This window comes from Syzygium oleosum, unplaced genomic scaffold, assembly GCF_021117445.2.
Source record: "Syzygium oleosum isolate NSW1041296 unplaced genomic scaffold, Sole_v2.1 Sole_v2.28, whole genome shotgun sequence".
Taxonomy (NCBI): Eukaryota; Viridiplantae; Streptophyta; class Magnoliopsida; order Myrtales; family Myrtaceae; genus Syzygium; species Syzygium oleosum.
Window position 1 is genome coordinate 1,810,840 of NW_026607512.1, and position 21,319 is coordinate 1,832,158.

The following is a 21,319-nucleotide window of genomic DNA, read 5'->3' on the forward strand; positions in this document are numbered from 1 at the left end:
CGGTTGCATGGTCATCTACTGAAGCAGAATACCGAGCCATTGCCACGGCCTCGGTTGAACTCATTTGGGTAAAATCTTTGCTTCATGAACTTGGCATTCACATGGACACCGCACCAAGCTTGTATTGCGACAATATAGGCGCTACTTATATTTGTGCAAATCCTGTCTTCCATTCCCGAATGAAACACATTGAGATCGATTACCATTTTGTTCAGGAACTTGTTAAAGCCGGCAAGATGCGAGTCTCCCATATTTCCACCCATGATCAACTTGCCGACATTCTCACAAAACCGTTATCAAGGCCGCGGACAATAAAATTACAAGACAAGATGGGTGTTTCCGATGGAACGTCCATCTTGCGGGGGCGTGTTAAGATATGAAATCTTTTTGATATCTTTTTGAATTTTAAATTAGCTTACCAACTATAGATGAGTTGGCATTCCTTGATTTTTGCTCTGCCAAAGATTGTATTTTTTCTTCTCTTTATAAACGTGTACAATCTGTAAATGTACAGAAATGAAAATCATTCTCAAACGTTGAGCCTCTATAATTACCAATTAGTTCATTTTATTTCTTCTTATAAAATTCTTTTTTTATTCAAATATTTTACGATTTTTTCTGGCTTTTCCCTTAAAATGGATAAAATCATCATTTGAGTCGAACAATTTCTTTCGTCAAAGTTCAGACCTTTGAGCTGCGACGCCATGATGATAACCTGAATTGCTCCGACAACAAGCGTCACACGTTGTCGCGGGGAACGGGAACAGTTCCATTCGCGAACTCTGCAGAGGCACTGTCCCCTCCATTCTGTTCTCGTTACCGGGTCTTCGACTCGGAACACGGCGAAGATGAGAATCGGTATCACCGTGGCTTGAGGTAACTTCCCCATCCTGAATTCGTCTTTTGCCTATCTGGGTTTGGTCCCAAAGGCCCGACTTTGCTCTTTGCTGGGGTAACAACGGTCTTTTGCGGAGTTGCAGATGAAGTGTTTGTGAAAATCCTTGTGTGAGCTGTAGATATGTTTTCTTTTTTGGAGGACGATAATGGGGAACTTAGGGAGGCATCTTTATACTTGATTCTTCGTTCAGAATCTGTCAAACTCTTTATATTAGTTAACCATTTTGTGTCCGTGGATTTGATAAACCATTTACGGGTTCCCCGCTCTGTTTATGTTTTAACTTCATTTTGCAATACGCATTGAACTTGCTCCATCATTCCTAAGCTGAAACCAAACATGAGAAAGGGCGTCCCTCTCCAAGGAATTTGATGACTTGTGAATGGGATTCCGTTTCATGAATCCATGGCCATGGAATGGCGAATCCCATGGCAAATTCATATTTCGGGGCTTGAGGCAAATGTGTTGGGTCTTTTTAATTATTTTTCTCCTCATCTTCGAGCTATTTAATTTTTGCAGATCAATGGTGAACGAAGCAAGCAGAGTTTGAGCAGCCTGGATTGGTTTCCAAGTTTGACTATTTGTCCAAGTATATGTGACACCATGCAAGTCACCTCTCTGTCATTGCCTCCCTTGCAGTTTCAAGTTGTTCAATCAAAGATCAAGGATAAAAGCCAGAAACGCAAGAGCGATCACTCTTCCAGTTATGGAGTATCAAGAAAACCACCTAAAGGAACCCGCCCGGTTAAACGCGATCGAAATGCTATAAAACCGTTTTCTGAGGAGGATGTATTCCCTTCTTCGTTGCCGCTGCACACAAGAAACCCCCATGCAATTTACAAAGACATCCAAAGATTTGCAAGACAAAACAAGCTCAAAGAAGCACTCACCATCTTGGACTACATGGACCAACAAGGCATTCCCATCAATGTCACCACTTTCTCTTCCCTTATTGCTGCTTGTGTTCGATCAAAATCTTTAGCTGAAGGAAAGCAGATTCATGCACATATTAGAATAAATGGGCTTGAAAGCAATGAGTTCTTGAGAACAAAGCTTGTCAACATGTACACATCTTGTGGTTCCATTGAAGATGCAAAAAGGATTTTTGACACGTGCTGCGGCAAGACTGTTTATCAGTACAATGCATTGATCAGAGGTGCTGTTATTTCTGGAAGGCGGCGTTTTCTTGATGTCATCTCTACTTTCTCAGAGATGCGAGAGATAGGTGTCGAGTGCAATGAATATACTTTTTCTTCCATGATAAAAAGCTTCGCTGGTGCATCAGCTCTTAAGCAGGGTTTGAGAACTCATGCTCTTCTGATAAAGAATGGTTTTATAGATAGTAGCCTTTTGAGGACAAGTTTGATTGACATGTACTTTAAATGTGGCAAAGTTAAGTTGGCTTGCCAAGCATTTGACGAGATGGATGAGAGAGATGTCGTTGTATGGGGGGCAATGATTGCAGGTTTTGCACATAATAGATTGCAAATGGAAGCCATAGAGTATACGAAAATCATGATAAGTGAAGGGATTGCTCCAAATTCAGTTATATTGACAACAATTCTGCCTGTGATTGGGGTGTTACAGGCGAGACGATTGGGTAGGGAGGTTCATGCCTATGTGCTGAAGACAAGGAGTTACTCGAAGCAACTGTTCATACAATCTGGATTGATTGATATGTATTGCAAGTGTGGTGACATGGGATCTGGAAGACAGGTATTTTATGGTTCATCAGAGAGAAATGCTATTTCTTGGACAGCTCTAATATCGGGCTATATCTCAAACGGGAGGCTGGAGCAGGCCTTGAGATCAATTGTGTGGATGCAGCAAGAAGGTTGCAGGCCTGATATTGTCACGATTGCCACTGTTTTGCCGGTTTGTGCTCGGTTAAAGGACTTAAAACGTGGGAAGGAGATTCATGCTTATGCTACGAAGAATGGATTTGTTGACAATGTGTCCGTGATTACTTCCTTGCTTGTGATGTACTCAAAATGCAGAATCTTGAATTATTCATTCAAGTTATTTGAAGGTATGCCTCAGAGAAATGTGATCTCCTGGACAGCAATGATTGACTCATGTGCAGAGAGTGGGTTTCTCTATGAGGCTCTGGATGTATTTAGAGCTATGCAGTTGTCGAAGCATAGGCCAGACTCTGTTGCACTGGCAAGGCTGTTGAATGTTTGTGCTCAACTTAAAGATTTGAAACTTGGGGAGGAGGTCCATGGACAGGTTTTGAAGAAAAACTTTGAGACGATCCCTTTTGTTTCTTCAGAAATAATGAAAATGTATGGAAGTTGCCAATCAGTTCTTACTGCAAGGTCCGTATTTAGTTCAATCCCTGTCAAGGGTTCTATGACTTGGACTGCCATCATTGAGGCATATGGAATTAATCACATGTATCGAGATGCAATTAATCTTTTTGACGAGATGATATCTGAGGGTTTTACTCCAAATGATTTCACTTTTCGGGCAGTACTAGACATATGCAACCAAGCTGGATTTGCTGATGATGCTTATCGAATCTTTAACCGAATGTCTGTGGACTATAAAATGAGGGCATCTGGAGAATCTTACACTTTAGTCATTGGACTTCTGGAACGCATGGGTCGCTTTGAGGAATCTCAAAAGCTTAAATGGATGAGCACTTCATTGTCATGATATGAAGCTGATTAACATTAGCTATATAGAGAACAAGCAGAAGAAACGACGCATGTTCTGTTGTTTCTCTCCTTGAATTTTTTTATATGGCTACCAACTACTTACTGTTGTAAAGTTGTATACGATTTGTATGGCTCTATTGCGATGCACTGTAAAGATTAAATATTACATGGCACTTGCCGCACAAATATTTGAGAGTTACTTTCTACAGGCAAATGTTCTGGCAGCTGCTTTGTCAAACTTCATCATGATGGTTGTAGAGGAAAAATAATAGAATATACTGAAAATCCTGAAAGTCATTGTCTATTCAACTTACTCGTGCATGTTCTGATTATGTAAGTGTGGGAAGGTTGATAGTGTACGTCGTGAAAAATGGACAATGCTTTACCTTGAGTGCCTTTAACTTTCAATTTCCTGTACATGCTAGCAATCTTTTCTGTTTTCAATATCTTTTTCCTTCTTTATGATGATGGTATTGCAGCAGTATACTTAGTATTATGGGGTTTATCATGGATTTAGTTCCTTCTGTTTCCTTTTTTTGAGGATAGAAAGGACATTGCAATGTCTCCTTTAATTTGTTTATAACAACTGAGTATTAGGATTTAACTTAGCAATTTGAACTGTTGGAATGCATGGTTCTGATCCCTTCTTTTTGATTTTCTGCTCTTTATCATCATCCTCATTTGCTTATGTAGTGAATTCCAGTTCATTGCTTTTCTGTCATCTATCATGGATCACTTGCTTTGGAGTAGGCTTTGTCTAGCTCAATAGTGTAGCAGGGGTGGAGAAGACAACTTTTGTGCAGTTGTCCAGAAGAAGCTAACTTTTAGAGATTAATAAGGGAGTCATGGGTGCCGAAAATGCTGAGACACATAAAAGGAGCAGTTGATCACGATCAAGAAGTTTGATGTAGTGCAGGCAGCACTCTTCTATTAGAAGATTTTGTCAATTAGTTTAATCTATGTCGGTTGATGGAAAAAAGTCTTTGCATCTTACTCAGTTGACAGTGGGACTAAGTTGTTAGGGTACATAGTTGTAGTATCCTCATTAAGAATCTTACAGGCATTGACATCAATGCTTTTATTGAATTTCTTTATTTATTTTTATATGCTATCGGGTCTATCTACTAAAGAAGCTTATATGCTGGGAAAGGATGAGTTGCCTTCATACAGTTCAAGGATGTTGCTGACAGTTCAAGCATACCAAAAACCAAATTTCAAGTTCAAGTTGAATATAACTTTTGGTAAGCTAATGTGATCTTCAGTTCATCTAACTAGTATTATTGAAAGATTGATCTTACTGATATATTTCATGCCATGTCCATTCATAATTGAATGACAAATGGTTTAGATAACTCAATACTTTGCATGTGTTAGCATCTTTCTGAAGGTGTCATGACAGGTTAAAGATATGTGACGAAACTACTAAATGTTGAGTAGCATATTATCAGTCTTTTCCCTACCAAAAGCAAGAGACCGAATTTTCATGTTAAAATTCATCAAATTGTGCCAGGTCTCCAGTATGTTTCTATGTTTCAGCTTTTATTTATTTGAGGATGTTGCAGAGTCAGTGTATGAGTGATGGGGCTGAATCCAGTTACCAAATGATCTTTTCACTGTAAAACAAGGACAATGTTTGGTATTACCTTATTTTTGGAAGACAAAGAGGTCATCTTCGTCATGGCTACGCGGACTTTTGTGAACCCATATTCTCAATTGGCAGAATTGTATAGGAATGTCATGCCCTAGTGTACAATGCTCTCTGAATGCAATGAAGTTAAAGAATCCTAATTTATTCGTCAAAAAGGCAGGTAGAATCACTTTATGTGCATGGATTTGGAGGACTTTCATTAGAATTGAGATCTGAGAAGGCTCCTATCAGATGACTGTCTACTTCTACTGTCATAATAGTTTGTGATCGCGTTTATAGTGAGAATTAACTTTGAACCCTTAAGGTGCTTCTGTGGTGGTTCTCATTCTTGCTTTTTCCTTAAGAATTTCTTTTCCAAAGAAAGCAACGGTAGCTAATCTTGATTTGCCACAATCAGGATATTGAAAATGAACAGGACTCAATGGCGCAAGGGTACAGAGAATTTCAAGCTCTTGTGCATTTAAAATGCAAGTTTTGATAGCATGTCAGACTTGCATCTTGATTTACAAGTATCCAATTCCAATCTTGGCAGGCACCATTGTTTCTGTCTGATGACCTGCAGGATCAGACCACTTTATGTTGTCTTTCGTTCTTCAATTTGTTGCTGTCTTTTTGTGGTAGCCCAAATTTTTTTTATTTTCTTTTGAGAAGTGGGGAAAGCCATATGTTGCTGACTTTGCCTACTGTCCTGATGGTATGGGCAACATAAAGGTCGAGAAATGTGCGCCAGAATTTTAAATTGATAAAGTCACTGAGTTTCTGGGTGGAGTATCTGCCTTTGCTCTTGGACTGCTGACGAACTTGGCCATCGTTAGCAGTGATCTCTAATGCTGAAGTGCATCATTCTTACAATAGCTATTTATTTTTTGGTCTGATTACAATTGCTACTTCACGTGTTGCCATGTTTCATCTCCTTCAGGCAATTAAAAGGGATTCTTCCTATGCAAGCAAGGTGAAGAAAGTTTAGTTGTAGGTGCTTTCTTCGTGTTGAGTTATGTAAATACTGCGGCAGAAGCGAACAAAAAATTTCTTTGATCTGATGAAAGTAGAAACTGTAATTAGCCTCTCTTCCTCTCTCCCATCCTGCAAGTACATAGTACATATTCATGCAACCAACAAATGTGTTGGCAAACCCTTGCCTGAAATTGGAGTGTGCTGTCCTATTTGTTTGGTGCAGAAAGAGGCCTCAATTTCACTTGCCAGGTCAAGGGTCAGAATCTCTAGCTTTCACTACCGTTTACTGCCCTTGTTTTGGCATTACGAGCAATGGACAATTCAGAGGCTTCGAAGTTGATTTTAGGATCACAGATCAGCTACAAATTGCCACTGCACATGAACTTCTCTCTCTCTCTCTCTCTCTCTCTCTCTCTCTCTCTCTCTCTTATTTTTTCTTTATATTGCATCTCCTACTAAACCTTCAAGGTCCTACTTGATTATCTTGCTTAGATGATCGTTTACTTGGGTCCCTAAATGCCTCTTATGATCACTTGCAGATTTCTGGGAATCCAGAAGCAGCCAGTATTGTGTTTACTTGCGGGGCTGAAGATGTGTTGAGAGGATACACATTACAACCCAAGTGAAACCATATCATTGCTTTTCTGACTCCTAAAATATAATGGTCTAAAATCTCTGTTTTCTCAATAATGTTGTCCTTCTAAGAATTGTAATATGGTAGTTTTAGATTCTGACCTCCTTTATTTTGAGGCTTTCGGGGGGAAAGCATGCTCAAATTGTTAGAAAGGCGAACGTTCTACAGATATTGGTATGTCAAGGTGCGATGGTGTCCATGTTATGTTGTGATACTTTTAGGATTCTCTTTCACGAAGGTTTGCTCATGTCAAGTCATTTTGTTAATACAAATTCCATTTACGTTTTCCAGAAATTTCCCTCACGATCGTGTCGATTTGTGTCGCTAGTTCCCTGCGGTCCATTTACTCAGAGGTGAATTCCGAGCATCGAAGCACATGGAATCTTTACGGGCCACAGATTGATCGATCAGAGTCTGAAGAGGTACCCATACATCAGCTGACTCTTTTAGTTTCTGTGCTTTCTGTTGGCTTGATATACGATTGATTTGACTGCCATTTTGAAATACATGGAACTCGAGCAACCCTTGCTCGATCTCCTCTCCTTTTTTCAGTTCTTGGACGGTCAATGTAGATGAGGTTGTCTGTTGCATCAGGAAATCTTTTAGAGAATCCTTGTTTTCATTTTCAGTTGCATTTGGTTCTTCTAATGTTCTTCGGGTTCGATTGACTTACCTTTCTACCTCGTCCGAAGATTCCAAACTTCTTCCTGAACCACGAGATGAATACGATCACTGATTCACCGTAGGATATTACCGGCATACAAAGTTGCAAACACATTCCGTGTATGATACGGAAGTTGCTGTCACTATCTCCATTCTCTGGGGGGCATTAGTGTTTGCAATCACAATTAAATTAGAATTCCATTTTCAGATCGAAATCATTATACCGTTCTTGTGAATTTTCATGATATAAGCAAGGAACCCACAGGGACACAAATCATTAATGACGAAGAAATTTCTCTACCTAACCCACTTATACAAAACAATGGCTTGGTTGAAATGTCTTATCTAATATCGAGTATCTTCTTATTTGGTTCGAAGGGGAATTGGATTCCTTGTTCGGAGAGATATCAAAATGTGGATTTCGATTCCATGTGGTATGGAATTCCTCGAAAACTGCGAAATTGAATTACCTAACAATAGTTGATATCGACGATTTCAATTCTACATCTTCTCATCACGAAACTGTCGAAACCCCACTTCCGTGACCATCGCCGCCACACCCGTCTGTGGCCGGTCTCCGGTTGACAGTCGCCGTCGGGAGTCGCTCGTCGCGGATCTCCGATCACCGGCCACTACCGCCAATGAAAAAGATTCGTTCATAATAGGCAAAATATCTCGCCATCCAATCAAAATATTACCACGAAAATCCCAAATTGATACATCCGTGATCAATTTATCTCAAACAATCCAAAACTGATACACCTATCACAAATTTACACTTTGTTAGTTTCCGTTAAATTTTACCGTTAAATTGCTGAATTGGATGACACCTAACAGTTGACGGGTATACCTGTTTGGGGTTTTGCCCTCCGTTTATCACAAGCGTACCCGTTTGTGATTTTTTATAGTATTAATCTGATTTAATAGAAATTAATGAAGAGTAAATTTGTCGTAAGTGTATAAGTTTGGGGGTTTTTTATTGTCAAAAAATTAGTTTGTGGTAAATTTATTACAGATATATCAGTTTGGGGTTTTTCGTGGTATTGACCTTCCAATCAATTCCCAAGAATGATATTGACTTGGAGTGACAATCTACTTGAGGATTCCTTGTTCATGAAATAACACGAGACCCTGCAAAATGATTACTTCTACCAAAACTACGAGTTAGTCCATGATGAGATAATGGCACGATATGAAGCTCCTCTTTCGCAATATGGGATTGTGACGTGATCGATTTGCTTCGTCAATGGATTAAAATGCCCTCACAATCTGCTCGACTACACATAAAAAGTTGATTAATTAGTCTCTTTTCTAAATAGCAAAACGGATGTACTTCTTTACCCATGTACATCATCAATTCCTTTCCCAATATGTATCCCTAATGTAGAGATTAGTAGGATATTTCATGAGCTCTAATTTATATAGAGATGGAATTCATCGTAAAATTAAAAAATAAAATAAAAATTGTATCAGGTCAAAGAAGTAAGCATGCTTTGACTGGAGACTTTTGCTTTGACTCCCACATCATATTCATACACCATCACTAAATACACCAACTTCACTTCAAATTATCCCACGGCAATCCTTGCTTGTTGCATCACATAACTAAGCAACGGAACCAACCAATCTCATTGCAACTGTATCTTGTAGTATTTGGTGAAAAGCACCAAAAAGATATTCTTGCAACCACTTGATACAAAGTTGCGGAATGTCGTCATCTTAGCATCGGGTAACTAATGTTACAAATTTTTCATCAGATCGACCTACAATGGGTAATCTATCGGTGGCTATTTAGAGTGTGGCGCAACACACGCTTGAGGGTGATCTCTTTCCCTTTCTCGAAGGCGAGGTGAATTGCAAAGACAGGGACCGTGTATTTTCAAAGTTTATTCAATTCCAAAAAAGTACGAAAATAAAATTGCACATGAATAAGCATCTCGAAATTTATGATTTACCAAAAATAGGACTTGGTCAGCTGATCACAAGCTACTCGAAAGAGCCACTTCTTGGGGTTGACCTAATTTTTTTTTTTGGCCGAAGGGGTTGACTCAATCAATTCACTCATAAATGAGCAAGCTAACTGTGACCTGCTCATGCTCACGCATGAACAAAAGGTCAACACATGAAGTCTTGCGGGGAAGAGCTAACGTTGGTTGATTCAAAAAGTCAAAGGATGTTTTCCGACTTGCATACTCAAGATCCAAGAAGAAGGATGCAACCCCAGAAAATAAAAATTTTAAATTTTTTTTAAAAAAATAGGGGGTCGAGATAAAAATTAATTAATTAATTAATGGGCTTCGAAGACTAATTCCAAATACGAAATGGAGTCAAAATCGGAAGACCAAATCCATTAAATAAAAGCAGTTAAACCTAATCTTCGTCCTTCTTGTTCTTGTGCTTCAATGCGCTGCCGTTGACAGTTACCTAACCCTCCGCCGGTAAGGAACCGTTTCAACTCCCGCCTACCTCCACCCAAAAAAAAAAAAAGGAAAAAAAAAGATATGTTAAGATTGATATATACCCAATTGGAAAAATAAAAATATTACGAGTAATTGTGCGTAGAGCATACATTTAAGTAAGGGGAAAATATTTCCGACCCAAAAAAAAAGTGAAGCGTATTTAATACTTGGGCTCAATTTGTTTCACGGAAAATGAATAATCTAGAAAATATTTTTCTGAAAATGATTGCATCTATCGTTTACAAAAATGAATGAACGAAAATTGTTTTTATTAACTATGAAAATATTTAGACATAAATTGCTGTTGATAATGACATTTTTTTTCTATTGACTAATTATTTCAAGCGATATGAGCAATCGTTTTCAGTAAAATATTTTTCAAATTATTCATTTTCCGTGAAATAAATACATCCTTAATAAAATTCGATTTCATCTTTTAGTTTATGAATTTCGTATATGTTCGGCATAAACATGGTTAGCATTAATTATTCCAAAGGAAAAAAAAAAGCATTTATGCCCCGTACTCTCTCTCTCTCTCTCTCTCTTGTATATATTTACCGGTTCGCATGTCATCAGTTACTTCAATCTGTTTTATGTATGCAGAGACCATTTCCACAACCAAAAAAGGAAGAGCTTGGTCTTCCTAAATTACTGAGCGATCATGGCTCGTGTTTCTTCGTCAACGGCGATGGCGGAGAGGATATCGTGGTACTGCGCGCTGCTCGTGGCGCTGATGCTGGCACTGAGTTGCTGCGAGCCGGGCGAGCCGTCGCTGGCCGAGCTGGGGGCCGCGATCCGAGAGAGGCACCATCAGGGCATGAATAGGCCGTGCGACGAGATCTATGTGGTCCGAGAAGGTGAGACCCTACAGACCATCGGCGACAAGTGCGGCGACCCATACATCGTCGAACGGAACCCGCACATACACGACCCAGACGACGTCTTCCCGGGCCTGGTCATCAAGATCACCCCCTCCAGCAAGAGGTAGAGAGAGCTTGCTCCATCTCTCTGTGAAAGCATTTGCTTAATTATGTAATGTGTTATTGAGGAGAAATTATAGGGAATTTGTCCCTTTTTTAGAAAGATTTTAACACTCAAGTGAGTCACGTCGAGGCACATGGAAACCTCTTCCGGTTCCGATTTTTTCTCTATGTTTTTTTCGCACTAAGTTTGCACCGAAATGTTCATGTTCGGTGTAAACGGCGTCGGGCCGAGAGGAGCCGGTGGATAATCCTGGCCCCGGTCGTTCGGTATTCAGTGTAATTATTGCTAAGTATATAGTGTTTATGAAACCAGATGTGAAGTTATAAGCTTGGGAAGTAACTACTGCGTTTCGCAACTTTATATCCGGGGGCAAAGGCGTGAAGATTTTTCGGCCTCTCGGACCTCATTTCTATGCTATGTTGTAATTGCTAATTTCGACTTGCTAATGACTTCTCAATATTGATATTTTGGGTACTAATAAGTTATTTTGCTAAATATATTTAATTTTGGGTATATTTGATTTTCATTGATCACAAAATCTGAGTTCTTGAGGCAGCGCTGGAGATGCTTAAGTTTTTGGCTGAAGCAGCAATGATAGCGGCAATGCACTTGAAGGGGGGGCCCGAGACTATCGTTATCTTTAGTTTATTCATCATTGAAAACTACAATAGTAGATTTAGTAGCATTTTTCTTCTCTTCTTTTTTTCGGGATTTGATAGTTAGGTATTCGGAGCTCTTTGAACAACTGGGTAATCTCCGTCAAAGCTAACGGTTCCCTATTCATCGACGCCGAGTAATGAAGCCGGGTGCTCCTAAAGCCTGTCTAAGAGAAAATGAAAATGCTCTCAAGTTAATTAATTTTGCTTGATGAATGATCATGGGGCAAATTTTTCAGGGTGAATATACTCTAATTGATCATGTGATCCAAATTTTTGGAGAACTTATTAATTGTGATGTTTCGTGCACACACTTCACGGTTGGTGGTGACAGCATTTGTTGGTGACCTTCCTCGATCCAGAACAAAGGCTAGGAAAAGAACTATCTAAAATCTGATCCATCATGCACAGATGCTTTGGTCAAACCAGTGTATTGGAGGGGGCGTAGTGGATGGCAATTCGGGTTCGCAGGTTGTGCTCGTATTGTGTCGGGATAACGGTATATGGTAAATCCGAACACGGCACGATTAGTTAATCCAATCGACCTACTTGATACCAGCACGGCCCGAGAATTTACGGTTTGACACGACACGAGCCATGTAACACGAATAAATGACGGGGTGATGGGTCAACACGAGTGCATGACCCACTATTGTATGAAATCAACTTGCTAACATGAAATTAATTCACTAACATGGAACTTGACATGAAATATCCTCAAATTTCAGTAAAATCTATTTACAAATGGTAATAATCCGTCACCATAATATCATCAAATTAAATTGAAACATGTTCGTAGTCAATGAGATGTAATCAATTTAAAATCTTAATAGTGAAAAAAAAAAGTCTTTTAGCTAATTGTGTATAGATGGATCACATACAAGCTGTTTCAATACTAACAGGTTAGTTTAAATGGATTATACGGGTCAATTTCGTGTCTGACAGTTGAACACGAACACGACACCATTATTAATTGTGTCTCATGCGTTGACACGAAATTGATCCGTACACAATTATTTCATGTCATGTTCGAGTTGTATTATTTTGTCGCGTCGGAAATTGTCACCCTCTTCCGTCTGCCAAAACCGTTCCAAACTTCTCATAATTGGATTGATCAAATTTCAATGCACGTACAAGGTAACGGTACAAACCCTATATAGTAAGTTGATTCCCTATCCAATCAACATTTTTTTAGGGGTGAGCATAGTTCTGATGGACGGTTTCCATCCTAAAACCAGGAACCGCCCACTAAAGACCGGCTCCGAAAAATTAGAATCGGAAACCGCCCGTTGGTTCCATGGATCTACTCGAGAACTGGACCGCCGGTTCGGTCCGGTTTCCGATGGGTCCATGAAACCGGTCCCACTAACCAAGAAAAGAGACTGAAAGATGGAGACGGAGACGGAGACGGAGACGGAGACGGAGACGGAGATGGAGAGTCGGAGACGGTGAGGTGAACATTGATCGAGAACAAATTAGAGAGTGAGAGTGAGTATGAGGCGAAAGCGAAAGAAGGTGTTTCTCGGCTCAATGTGAGGCTGTGAGCATTGAGCGATTTAGGTTTGGTTTAGGGATTTATGAATTTTCTTTTTTTAAAAAAATATTATATTTATTATTATATTACCGGTTTGGTTCGGGTAGGCGGGCAGGCAGTTCCACACTTGGAGCCGGAAACTGGACCGGTACCCACCAGTTCCCAAAAATGGGAACCGAGAACTGGACTGGTTTCCTCCCAAACCATCAGTTCTAGTTCGGTTCCGGGCGGTTTCCGATTCTTTTGCACACCCCTACATTTCTTGGTGAGGTGTGGCTATTAATAATTTTGTTTTTCTTGTAAGACAAGGAAGCACATTTTAGATCAGTTAACTTCGACTTTCTGACATATTCCACTAACTTCGTGGAATAGTTATAAAGGGAACCTAGACCTGTGCAATTGGCCTAAATAGTAAATATAAGGTTATTCGCGCTTGATAGTAAGAGCAATTGATCATATTTTATGTTTCTAATATGCTCACGTCTCGAGGTTCATACACCATTGCATCCTACAAGATTGGTAATAGCTTGGGGTCGACTGATGATTACTCAAGATAGGCTTGTCTAATTTCGAGTCCAAGTTCGAGCTTACTAACGCGAAGCTCACTAGGCTCGCAACCATAACCGAGCTTCTATTGTTTGTTTAAGAAACAATTGATAATCATACAAAGAGACAAAAATCCTCAAAATTCCATAACAGACTCACGATATTCGAGCTTTTCATGATCGACCTCAAGCTCCATTTTGAAGCAAGAATTTGAATACTCGATCGAGTTCAAGTTGAGTTTTGGGCATTGAATATGCGAGTGGAGGCGAGATCGAGCTTGATGCGGTATCGGCTTGACTCAAAGATTCAACTCAACAATAGATGTGCAACCTATCTTATGCCCTAATTCGGGAAAATTACCAAAACAATCCTAAACACATTGCAATTGTGCTAATTTAGTCATGAACTTTTTTTTGTGCTAATTTAGTCCTAAACTTTTTCTATTTGTGCCAATTCAGTCCATCCGCTTGGTGTTGATGTGGACGCCGGCTGGCCGGCCAAAACTGATGTGGCATTTTAAAAATATTTTAAATATTTTTTTCGAATTTTTAATTAATTTTTTATGTTTCCTTTTCTTTTTCCCTTGTTTTCTTTTCTTTCCCTTTCTTTTTTTTTTTTATCCTTTCTTTATCTTCAATCTCTGGTCGGTCGCCGGAACTGGCAACCGATAGAGGCAAGGGCTGGCGAGGTCGGCCTCGCCCAACCATTGTCAACCTTGCCAACAATTGCGAGGCTTGACCTTGCTAGATCTGACTCAAACTCGCCGGCCACTGGCGAGGTTGGCTTCGCCCAGCCACTACCAACCTCGCCAGTGATAGCTAGATCGACTTGTTTGACTTTGAGTCTAAGTTTGAGCTCACTAATACGAAGCTCGCTAGGCTCACAACCATAATCGAGCTTCTATTATTTGTTTAAGAAATATTTGATAGTCATACAAAGAGACACAAAAATCCTCAAAATTCCATAACGGACTCACAATATTCTAGCATTTCATGATTGACCTCAAGCTCCATTTCGAAATGATTGTATACACGAGCCGAGATCAAGCAAGAATTCTAATACTCAATCGAGTTCAAGTCGAGTTTTAAGCATTGAATGTGCGAGTCGAGTCGAGTGTCGAGATCGAGCTTCATGCAGTATCGGCTTGACTCAAAGACTAACTCGACTATACATGTGCACCTATCCTATGCCCTAATTCGAAGTGTTGGGTTTGAAGGCCCGATACTAAATGTGGTTGGTACTTGGGTTTGAAGGCCTATTTTCGAATTTTAAACCCGATCCATATGACTATTCAATTCGGGCCCGCCAAAGTAGAAGCACGAGATTCAGCCCAATTAGGAGAATTACTTATCTAGATCTATGAGGCCGATCACGTTTAAGGAAGTTACCAATCATAATGCCCTAATAAATCTCCACTTTATCCAACCAATCCCTACAGGGTTTCAACCTCAAAAGTTTCTTAATGAATTCCAAGAAATACCCTAGTTAAGGTGTACTATAATAACATGGTATTACAAAATGGACAAAATTGCAATCTAAATAAGAAAATTTATATAATAGCTATCCTTTTTTTTTTAAAGTCGAACGTAGATCTTTGTCATTCTACGAAATCATTTATATTCGTTCCCTAAATTTGTCAGCTATTTCAAAAATTTGTCTCTCCCCAAACATATTCAAGCTTTTTCTTCGCACGTGCTCTTTTATTAGTATGACAAACGATAACTGTAAATGTATTGTGACTAGTCTATTAATTGTTGTAGCATATTTCTAGGATATTGAATATTATTACTTGTTTAAAGTCTATTAAGGATGGAGCACATTTCCATGAGATTTAAAAGGCTCATGACTATAAGGGCGCGTCCAAGATCGATAACAGCCTATGGGGCCGCATCCAAAACTTAAGGAACACGTCCAAAACTCGAGGAACAAGTCTTCGAATGTGGAGGTGAATTTCTAAGAGGCTCATGGCAACAGAAAGAACGTCTTAAGCACGAAGGACACTCACACTCAGCCAAATTGCAAGTTTTTTTACTTGTTTTATCCGAGTTTTTCGTTCCTAATCTTTTGTTTTGCTCAACTCTCAGTCATATAAGCTTAGTTCATGTTCCTTGCCAGTTCGGAGCTTGGTCTTCATTGAGGAGTCTTCCTTAAGGGGGGGCTGTCATCCATTTGGCGTATTTTGGAAGAAACCAATTAGAATAAGACCAACAGTGTGTACTTCTCATATTTCTTAGACACCACAATACATTACATGGTTTTGCATGTTGGGAGTGTTGAAGGATGCGTTTTCTAGTAGTTAGGAAGAAGGTGCTACTTCTTTCTCCTTCATCTTCATTATGGACTTGATCGATTCCATGGTATTGCGGGGTTCGTCCTGCTCGAGAGACAACGGAATGGAGAATGTGAATAAGAATGCACATGTTTCGCTAAAAATTTCATGATAAAGAAAAATGCTTTTCGTGAAAATCATTTTCAAGGAAAATGATTAATTTCCCTTTGTTTGGCAGTATGCCGAAAAGCACGTAAAACTCCATCTAAATATATATAAGGTGAAGAAATTTACCGAGCATCTGTGCTAAGAGACTTGTTATATTTGGAAAAATGATTTCCTCCATTTAAAACCGGGAATTCATATTCATAATTTTAAGTATAGGGGGGGCGTTTCTCTTTAATCGCAAAAGTCTTTCTCGTTGACTAACTTTTTTTCAATGAATCAAACACGTGAAAGTCCGGAGAAACCGATTAGTGAAAAGCTCTTTCTCTGGCACATCCTACGTTAGAAAAATCACGACTTGCGTGTTTTCAAATTGGTTCGCATGGTCAACTGTTTTTTGCTTTGTTTTCAAGTAATCTGCCATGGTTTCAAGTAATCTGCCATGGCCACCTCCCCCATGGAACTTGCGTCGCCTTTACGGGTACGAGGCTACAGTAGACTTTCGTTGACTTCTGGGAGAACCCGTTGCTAAAGTTAAGGCTTCTTTATACTCACTCTCTTCTATATACGCTTCTTTACAATTTTGGGCACATGAATAAATGGAAAGGGAAAATGACACAAATGGTTTCTGAATTTTGACTCAATGTGTAAAGTGATCTTTAAACTTTTAATTTATTCAATGTGGTCCTTGAACTTTAACTCAATGTACCTAAAATTTTAATTTGTTCAATAACGTTTCTGAACTTTTGATACATATTCAATGTAGTTTTTGAACTATATGAAAATGTTCAATATGTTCCCTGGACTTGAATTAATGGAAAGACTACATTGAATATTTTCATATAGTTCATGGACTAAATTGAATATATGCCAAAAGTTCAGGGATCACATTGAACAAATTAAAAGTTCAGGAACCATATTGAACATTATGCTAAAGTTCATAGACTATATTGAATAAATTAAAAGTTCAGGGACTACGTTGCACATTGGACCAAAGTTAATAGAATGACTACATTGAACATTTTCATATAGTTTAGGGACTAAATTGAACATATACCAAAAGTCCAGGGACTATATTAAATAAATTAAAAGTTCATAGACCACATTAAATATTAGGCTAAAGTTCATGGACTATATTGAACAAAATAAAAGTTCAAGGACCACAGTACACATTGGGCCAAAACTCAAGGACTATTTGTGTCCTTATCCCTAAATGGAAAATAAGATGACTCAGCTCCGATGTCGAATGTTACATAATGCAAGTAACATATAGAAAATATCCAGGAAGTGGGAATCAGATTTACCCACATATTGCCTCTTGATTATCTCGTACTCTCCCAACATTTAAAAGTGTCCATGCATGTGGTTTGCTCTTTATTAGGTCAAAAAAGAACATGCATGGGAAAAACTAGACGTGTGTTTAACTATTGCACGAGCTAACGTACCAGTTTCGATAAGCGGAGGACCTGTCCATGTGTTCATTGAATAAATCGTTTGATGGACGTCATGTGCACGTGTATATATTGACCAAATAATGTCCCTTCCCTCTTGGTCCTGTTATTAAATAGTAAACATCACGTGCAATTGTTGATCTCCACTCTCGCCGTGGCTGAGGTCGGCCACCACCGCCGCTCCTCGAGCACCCTCCACCTCTCTCTCTCTCTCTTTCAGTTGAAACCTTAGAAATTGAGGACCTCTTCCGATGGCTATAATGGTGTTGGTTTAGACAGACTTAATCTACGCTTCTCGCTTTTCCGTTAGAATCGTTGTAATTTGCATTTCTAAAAGGGTGATTTGAATCGATGATTCGCATGTGGTATACTTTGATGAGACTGCCAACCGTTTTAAAAGCTTAATATATTAGATGAATGCGTAGTTTATTAATTATTTAAATATTCTAATACCCCCCTCACGAATAGGTTGGACTTTGGCCTAAGCCTAAAGAGTTAAAATATATAATTGGGGAGGCAAATAGGGGTCTGGAAAGATTTTTACTTGGGACTTCCTGCTCTGATACCATGTGAGATTTTGTGAGACCACTGCCAACTGCTTTAAAAGTTTAAACTGTTAGATGAATACATGATTTATTATTCAAATATTCAAAAAATATTAAGAAAGTCGTGTTTCACAGCTATTGGGTGATTCTATCTCCTAGTTAATTGTCTTCTTAACATCATGTGGGAGACATCAAGCTGTGGACTCAGAATAAAAAGTTGCATACCCTTGAGTGGATATGACTAAGTTAGCCAAATGATCTGCTACATGGTTGCCTTCTTCCAAGGATATGTTAAATTTTGATTGGGGGCAAGATGTCATTGAGAATTGGAGCAGCTCGTGGATCAACCCCATCTTGGCTCGACAGGCCGGCAACAATCTTAAAACCTACTTCAAATTTTATGTTTTGAAACCACTATATTCGAGGGAAAATTCCATACTCCCCCCTTACTAACCTCAACCAAATTGCCCTTTTGTACCACTTTGTATCCCCCATAAGTACTGACAGAAAAAAAATATATGTCGATTAAATTCTCACGAAAAAATTTATGATCGCAAATCTTAATGTCATATGAGTCTTCTTGATCCTTACCGAGGGGCGGAGACTATCACGATACCTTGTGCGTTGGTCATCCCGGTGAGAACAAATGAGTCTCTTGAAAAAAGGTTACTACTTGCCGTATATGAAGGAGGATGTGCCCCAGAGCATAGTCAGCAATCGTGACCCCAAGTTTTCACAGGCAAGTTCTTGTCAGAGTTGTTCGGAATCATGGGGTCCGAGCTACACTTGTCTTTTAGATACTACATGAGTGCCGACCAAAAGAATTGGGTGAACCTGCACAATGCCGCCCATTTCTCTTTCAACATTGAGCGGAGCTCTCCCTCTAGCAAGAGCCCATTTGAAGTGGTGACAGGCTAGCAGCCGCTGTTTCCTCACACAATGGCAGTACCAAATGCAGGGAAATCCTGTGAGCCTGCAACTTCATCAAAGACCGGAGGCAAAACACTGATGTTACCTGAGCTCATCTCGAGAAGGCCTCCTAGCGGATGAAAAAGTGGGTCGATTCTATGTTGTAATTATGGTGGGTCAATGGATCAATGGAAGTGAGCAACACAAGATACGTCTCTTCACTTCATGTATCTCACTAATTCATGTATTTCTTGAGTTCATGTATCTATTGGATTCGTGTATCAACTTAATTCGTGTATCTCTTGGGTAGATTCTTGTATCTATTTAATTCATAGTTCATGTATTGCTTCTATACATGAATTCTAAAACTCTATAAATAAATTTGAAATTATTTATTCCAAGAATCACGGGAAACATCTACATCTCCTCACTTCGATTTTCTTTAAGTGTGCTGGCTTCAAGAAGTGTTAAGTGCTAATTCAAACGGATTCGAAGTGTTGTATCTTGGGAGGTATAGTTTGTGAAGTTGCTTAGCATCGTTGACAGTAACTAATTGCCTTAAGAAGATTCGGTTAGCCGTACCTCACCTCCTATTTATTTTTGTTATAGCTTTCTCAGATTTATTATATTTCTGGTTACAACAAACAGTATTATGTATCTTCCTCTAATACGCAATTTGTTCTTTATTTCCAACGTTCTAAAGAGGAGGCCTGTCGAGTACTGGGCAGGCAACCTAGTCACGCAGAGGATCCTTCCGAAAGTATGAAGGTCCAGTGCCAGTGATGGTCAAAGTAGCAAAGTTGCTTATCGACTTTGCTTGCTTGCTTAGTCGAAAAGGATAAGCAAGTCACTGATGACTAATTGAGTCGAGAGAGTGTCGCAAGTCCTTCATGAATGCCCTGATTTGGGTTTGTCCAAGGCGCATTGTCCATAGTCGCTGGGGAGAAGCACCCGTCAACATTGTGTAAGGGTGTTTCACAAATTCTAGATGATGCCATTTCAAGCACCTGTAATGTCTACTCGTGCTAAAATAGGTAATGTTTGTAAAGCTCTTTAGAGATTCAACTACTCAAACTCCCCTATCCCGATAATCCCTTGACGTACAACGCTTGTCCCATTGATTAATAAAACTGAGTAAAACATTTTTCCATGGCCCGTTTTCATTGTTTCTTTGTTACAAATGATCTTGCGAACTGTGCATATGCCTTAGCATCGAGGCATTGCACACTTAAGTCACCTGATGCACTACTCGTGACCGAGGAAAGTACACGCCACATGGTCCTTCTAACTGGGCCAACAACCCGGACCGTGACAAGAATTCATTCACCCTGGAAACACCTATCCTTCTTCGTGGTCGGCAAGGGTTTTGGATAATTTATTGAGAACGGACGTTTATAATTCGTATCCAATCGAAAAAAAAAACGGCTTATAATACGTATCAGTGTCATATTAGTTTTGTTATTTCTTGTTAGCAATATAACATCATAATTTCGAGTCAACGATTCAGATGATTGAATAATTTAGCTCTAGTGGTTTTATCTTACTCCACCCTCCGAATCACTGTGTTCCATCGCAGTCATGGAGTCGTGTCGGTCTTGGCGGAGTTAAAGATCGCTGAACTGGATATAGGCCTCGCAATTCGTAGCTTGTGAATGGAAAGCAAAGGAGTAGTTGTGGCTCAAAGTCAAAGCTGACTAGGAGATTGATTTTGGTGCTTGATTGGAATATGCTGGCCTTGAAGCAGTATACACAGATTCGTTTGTACACTGAAAATTTCCACGTTTGGGTTTTTGGCGAAAAATAAATATTTTGGAAAACGTTTTCTTAAAAATGGTCACTTGTTTCGCTTACTAGAAAAATTAACAAAAAAAAGATCCGTGAAAATGTTTAGGCAAAAATTTTTGTCGACAGTGAAAAAAAATTTCATTGACTAATTATTTCAAGCGATATAAGCGATTAGTTTTTAAGAAAATCTTTTTCGAATCATCCGTTTTCTACAAAAGACACGGACCTTAGATTGTTGAATCCGTGATGGTTTTTCAGACCTAATAGATGCGCTGCTAAAAACATATATTTGATACAACAAGTAAAATTATTAGAAACAAAGTTCGATAAAAAAAAATCAGAAAAGGAGCGTTTTTCGAGCAAAACAAGCCCCGACTAGATCCGTCAAACGGGTGAGTCAGGTCAAGTCGAAAATGGTCCGACCCAAATAGACTTATTTAACCTATTTTGACCCATTTTCATGTAATCCAACGCATACCCGACCCGATTCATAATTTTTAAACACTTCCATTTGCGCCCTTCTTCTCGCCACCTCCCTTGTATATATGCACACCCTCAAAAG

At 39.2% G+C, this 21,319-nt stretch overlaps 2 protein-coding genes across 2 annotated transcripts; both read left to right on the forward strand.

Moving 5' to 3' along the window:
- The first annotated feature begins 653 nt into the window (after positions 1-653).
- Positions 654-3,864, forward strand: LOC115675340 (pentatricopeptide repeat-containing protein At1g71460, chloroplastic). The gene is made up of 2 exons (XM_030597945.2): positions 654-876; positions 1,415-3,864. The coding sequence occupies exon 2, from the start codon at positions 1,499-1,501 to the stop codon at positions 3,551-3,553; it is 2,055 nt and encodes a 684-aa protein (XP_030453805.1). The 5' UTR covers positions 654-876; positions 1,415-1,498; the 3' UTR covers positions 3,554-3,864.
- A 6,619-nt stretch (positions 3,865-10,483) lies between these two features.
- Positions 10,484-11,232, forward strand: LOC115675315 (uncharacterized). The gene has a single exon (XM_030597919.2). The coding sequence runs from the start codon at positions 10,575-10,577 to the stop codon at positions 10,899-10,901; it is 327 nt and encodes a 108-aa protein (XP_030453779.1). The 5' UTR covers positions 10,484-10,574; the 3' UTR covers positions 10,902-11,232.
- The last annotated feature ends 10,087 nt before the right edge of the window (positions 11,233-21,319 follow it).